We start from the raw sequence: 4,888 nt of genomic DNA, 5'->3' as shown, positions 1-4,888 counted from the left end.
CAAACCAAACCCCATGGGAGAGGTCGGGGGGGGTTAACTGGGGACCGGGCTGGGCCAGCTTCCAGTGGGTAGGAAGGCAAGCAAGGAGCGACTGCAGCAGCACTGGGGAAAAGCTGAGCAAATGTTCTTGCTGCTGAGAAAACATGAAGCTTCCCCTGCCCTGGTGCTTGCTCTGTGCTTTCTGCCGGCGGCTGAGCTCGGGGCTGCGGGGTAAGAGCCACTTGGCCACACTGTGCAGGTCGTTTATCAAAGGCACTTTTGGGGTGAGAGGCCCATTTATTTCCATTATCTCACCTGCTTGGCGACCTCCTGGTTGGAGCTGTGGTCTTTTCTCCATCCCCAGAGCCTGAGGCACAATGCTGCTGCTGGCCACCCCTTCACCCCTCCTCTGACATGTCCCTAATGAGGGTGCTGCAGGCTTTGAGCCTGCTTTCCCCATGCTGTGCCACCCGCCGGGCGCTGCCCCATGGCATCTTACCTGGCCCAGTCCTTTAGGTCCTTCACGGAGAGCATCTTGCCTTTGCGCAGCTGCACGACAGCACTGACCCGCTGGCCCCAGACCATGTCTGGAGGCCCGATCACGGCCACGTCTGCGGAGAGAGCAGAGGACTCGGCCTGAGAAACCCGAGCCATTTCTGGGGTCAGGAGTGGGGTAGAAGAGGGGCTCAGCACTGCTGGTAGGTGCCAGCAGCAGCAGTGTGCGGGGAAGAGCAGTGCGTGGAGGAAGATGCCATGGGATGTTAGTACAGGAAAACAACGGGACTTTTGTGCCAGCACGATTTCCAAGAACAGAGCTTTTCGCCAAGGAAAAGGCAGGAAGCCCCATGGTTTGAGCAATTTAGAGTCAATGGGGAGGAATATGATGTACAGAGTGGTGTGGAGCCGGGGGCACCGCTTCCATCCCCTCATACAGGGTCACGCACAAGGGCAGGACAGATTTAATTATAGTCTCATTTCCAAAATCAGATGAGAGCTGCTGCTGACTCGGCACTTGGCCGCAGGCTTCACGGCTTCAGCCCCGGGAGACAAGTAACAGCGAGCTTTAAATGCAGCCTGCTCTTTGCTTGGACCCAGCCTCGCTAATGGGAAGGCTGGGAAAGAGCCTCCAGGCACAAGCCCTTGGGCAGCCTCGCGTCTGCACCCGCTGAGCCAGGGCTGTGGCTAGAGCCAGGCTCCCACGCACCGTCCCTTCTTGGCACGGCATGGCATGGCACGGGGGACCGGGGGGAGCAGCGTACCTGTGATGTGCGGGTGCGCGAGCAGATGACGCTCCACCTCCAGAGCACTGATTTTGAACCCCCCATTTTTGATGATGTCTACCGAGGTGCGGCCCTTGATCCAGTAAACGCCGTCTTTGTACACTGCCGTGTCTCCTGAAAAGCAAAGCAGGCTCCATCAGAGGCCGTCCCCTTGCTTCTCCTCTGCCTTTCCTGACATGCAGATGTGACACTCGGGCGATGCCCCGGGCAGGCGCTGAGCCCGGCTCCCCGTACTGGCACGTGGGGAGAGCCACGCTCAGCCTGACAGTCACGAGCATCTCTGCAGAGACCCCAGGGATGGGGTGTCAGCCTTTTCCACATGACAGCCTGCTCCCGGGGTCACGCAGAGGGGAGACAGCCATTGCTTTTCCGTGGAGGGAAAGGGAAGAATAAGGCTATGCACCCAGAAGTCCTTTAATATGGCAGCAATGAAAATAGGAGCCATCGCTGCAGGTGGATATGTTCCCCAGTGCACTCTCGACGTGGACCACAAGACAAGCAGGCTCCAGCTCAGCCCCTTCCTCGCCTTCCTGGCGATCACCAGTCACAAAGACCTCGGTTGTTCCGTCCCGGTAGGACGTGACTCCTCCTGGACCTCTGCCATCACTGGGGCTGCTCAGCCCCCATCGCATAGTCCCCAGCCTCCTCTTCCTCCCCGCTCGCCCTTGCCAGCGATGAGACACCCTCCTCCAGCAGCCTGCAGAAGCCACGGCGGGTCTTTCCTAGCAGCTCCAGTGCCGTGTGCGTGCCCCGACCACAGCCACCAGCCCCCGCCATCCCCTGGAGCAGCCCTTGCTCTGGGGACTTCCAGCTGTCAATGCCACTGCTCGCGAGGGGGGCTTTCCCCCACTCCTGCGTGGCTACTACTAACAAAAAAAAAGGTGGGGGACAACGTCGGGAAGACAAGACTGTCCTAAGCAACACGTTGGATCTGACCTGTCCTTTCTGCAGGGGGAGAAGGCGTGTGGCAGGTGTGATCCGGTAATTAGCTGCTTGCGCCGAGGCTGGGAAGATTGAAGAGAGAGGTCATGTCAGCACAACCTGGCTAAATGCTTAACAAGCTGGTGTAGTTTGATAGCTACTTAAGATGATTACTCACATCCTGCTAATAGGGCCTTTGCCAACCGGTGGGCGAGGGGGGGGGGCTCGGGACCTCGCGTTTCCATTTCAGAGCCTTGATGGCAGCACCAGGGGGGCCCTTAGCACTCCCCCCCACACGTCAGTCTCCTTCCTCTCCTTAATGATACGCGCTGCCATTGTGTCCACACACCCGGCCCGCTCCCCGCTGCGGCTTCGCTCGCAGACCTCATTTCACTGCCGGCTGGAAAGCTCAAATGTGGAGATGAGACGGAGATTGGCAGCGGGAAAAAGCAGCTTCTAACAAAGCAGGGTGAACCGGCACCGCTGGGGCTGCAGGAGTTCACGCGCTCGCTTGCCTTGCCCTCTGTCCAGGCGCGTGTCCCAAACGTGGGGAACGAGGACAGCCCGGGGTCCTGGATCCCAGCATCCCTGCGGCCGGGAGCCCTCTGAGCCAGGAGGACCTGCTAAACCTCTGGTTTGGGTGAAAGCTGTGCAAGGAGCACATGGGCTCTGCTATGGGTAGAGACCTGGGGACTTTGTTGGGTGGCCCAGGGAAGAGCCTCCCCGCTGCCAAGGACCGCGAGGACCCCAGTCCTCTCCTTCAGAGATGAAGTCCCCTCTCCTCCGGGGGACTCACGGTGTCACCCAGCAGAGGTGAGCACACCCCACCGTTCACATTGCTGAACCCCGCCTCCGCCTCGCTCCCCTCCTTCCCAGTGCTCCTTCTGGCCCCGCCAGCGCTGCTTTGCAGCGCTCCCGGCACGCTTCACAGCCCGGGTACCGTAGGATATGTCCACCGGCTACGCAGCTTTGCAAAACCCCGTTTCCAGCTCACCTCTGGCACACCACGGAGTTCGCACGCGGTGTGTGCAAAGGCAGCGAACGCCCAGAGATTTATGGTGTCAGAGCAATGAAATATCAGAATCAGTTCTGAAATTCGGGCTGCTCCCCAAAAGAGCTGTGTCCCCACTCAGCTGGCAGATGCCAAAATCCTGAGCAGCTCATCTTGCTCAGTTCAGCCAGGGAATGATTAATTGTTCCTGTATTTGTCTGCCTGCCTCTTGGCACTCTCCTGGATGTTGAAGGCTGTCTGGAATATTTTAAAGTTGTGGGAGAGTTTTAAACTCGGGCTCTCTGGGTGTTTGGCTGCTCAGGGTTGAAAGGAATTCATGACTGCTGTGATAAACTACCTTCTGCGCCCGGTATCACTGTGGCATGTGTGACTGACACAGGACTGGAGAGTGAACATTAATTAAAACGTGGCACTGGGGGACCGGAGAGCCACGAGCTTTCGGCAGGGAGAGCAGGAGCTGCTTATTCATACAGAGAAGACAGGGAGAGGAGAGGGAATTCAGACCCGGTTCAATGACACACAGTTCCCATGTTGCTCTTCAGGATTTAAGCACACGAAAGCTGCCACAGTTGCATTTTCCCCTGCTCTGCGATGAGGAGAACGGTCCCAGGGACAGGTCCAAGGGACAGTTGGGTCCATGAGACGGACCTGGGTGGGGGCAGGAGATTTCTCTGCACCAAGGTCTCCTGATGTGAAAGCCGAAGTGCTCTGCGCCTGCCCAAACGACTCACACCCCTTATCTTGCCTTACAATGAGCGAGGACTGAATTCACATCCCTGTGTGCCCTTGAGTCTGTCGGGGAGGTGTCGGCCACGGATGATTTCTCTGGAGCACGTTTGCAAAGCAAACTGCCAGGGGTCTGGCCTGTCACGGGGTCTCATCTCTGCCCCGCTCCCGTCTCCCCGTGCACGGGGCCCGGGCAGAGTGGGACACTCAAGCCCCAGCGTTACCTGGCCTCAGATCCCATTTCCAGCGAGGGAAGTCTCTGTGCTTTGCTTGCAGCAGAGGGATTTGAGGGCATGGCTGTACCGTAACGAAACACCTGAGCTGGCAGCAGCCTGAGCTCCCAGCGCCATGTGGACTACCTGTCCCGGCCCCACGAGCCGTGCCGAGGCGATGCGGGCACTGCGCAGGAGCCCGGCACCGTGGCAGGCTCGTTAGGCTGGGCGCCGGAGCAGGCTCGTTAGGCTGGGCGCCGTGCCCGGCTGGCTCAGCTGGGTGGCAGCTGGAGCCAGGCTGGCTGATGGCTAGCCCGCGTGAGCATCCCTGCGCGGCCATCGCCAGCATCCCTGCACGGCCGTCCCCTGCCTTCCCGGCTCTGGCAGGAGCACGGGCAGGGTCTGCTCACACCTGCCCGTGGAGACGTGCCCCACGCTCAGAGAAGTGCCACTGCCAACTGAAATGTGCTTTTTGAAGGAGACGCGCTCCCCAAGCTGTCGCTCTCCCAGATGTTCCCCACACAGCCAGGGAGAGGAGGAAGAGTCATTTCAGATTGGGCATGGAGAGGGAGGGGAGACCCCCTCCTCGCTGCTCACCTTCCATCCCCGTGCTCCCCACAAACGCCGTCGCTGCTTCTCACACGGATTCCTGCAGCCCCATCAGCAGCATGGCACGGCGGGTGGTTAGCATTATTATTGTGATTATTGTGAGCTCTGTAATTCCCCCCGCCCCCCCCCCCCTCTTTCTTTCTGTTGTC

At 59.4% G+C, this 4,888-nt stretch overlaps 1 protein-coding gene across 1 annotated transcript in view; it reads right to left on the bottom strand.

The window, feature by feature from the left end:
- The window catches only part of ACSF3 (acyl-CoA synthetase family member 3), a 65,941-nt gene that overhangs the window by 3,055 nt on the left and 57,998 nt on the right, over positions 1–4,888 (bottom strand). Inside the window, exons 7-8 of the mRNA XM_009273069.2 lie at positions 1,239–1,373; positions 479–590 (exon numbers count right to left, since the gene is read on the bottom strand). Coding sequence (XP_009271344.1) covers positions 479–590; positions 1,239–1,373 — 247 coding nt within the window. The remainder of the gene's footprint in view (positions 1–478; positions 591–1,238; positions 1,374–4,888) is intronic.

Source organism: Aptenodytes forsteri, unplaced genomic scaffold (assembly GCF_000699145.1).
Source record: "Aptenodytes forsteri isolate BGI_AS27 unplaced genomic scaffold, ASM69914v1 Scaffold271, whole genome shotgun sequence".
NCBI lineage: Eukaryota > Metazoa > Chordata > Aves > Sphenisciformes > Spheniscidae > Aptenodytes > Aptenodytes forsteri.
Note: the sequence above shows the minus strand (reverse complement) of the source record. Positions and strands in the feature narration are given on the sequence as shown.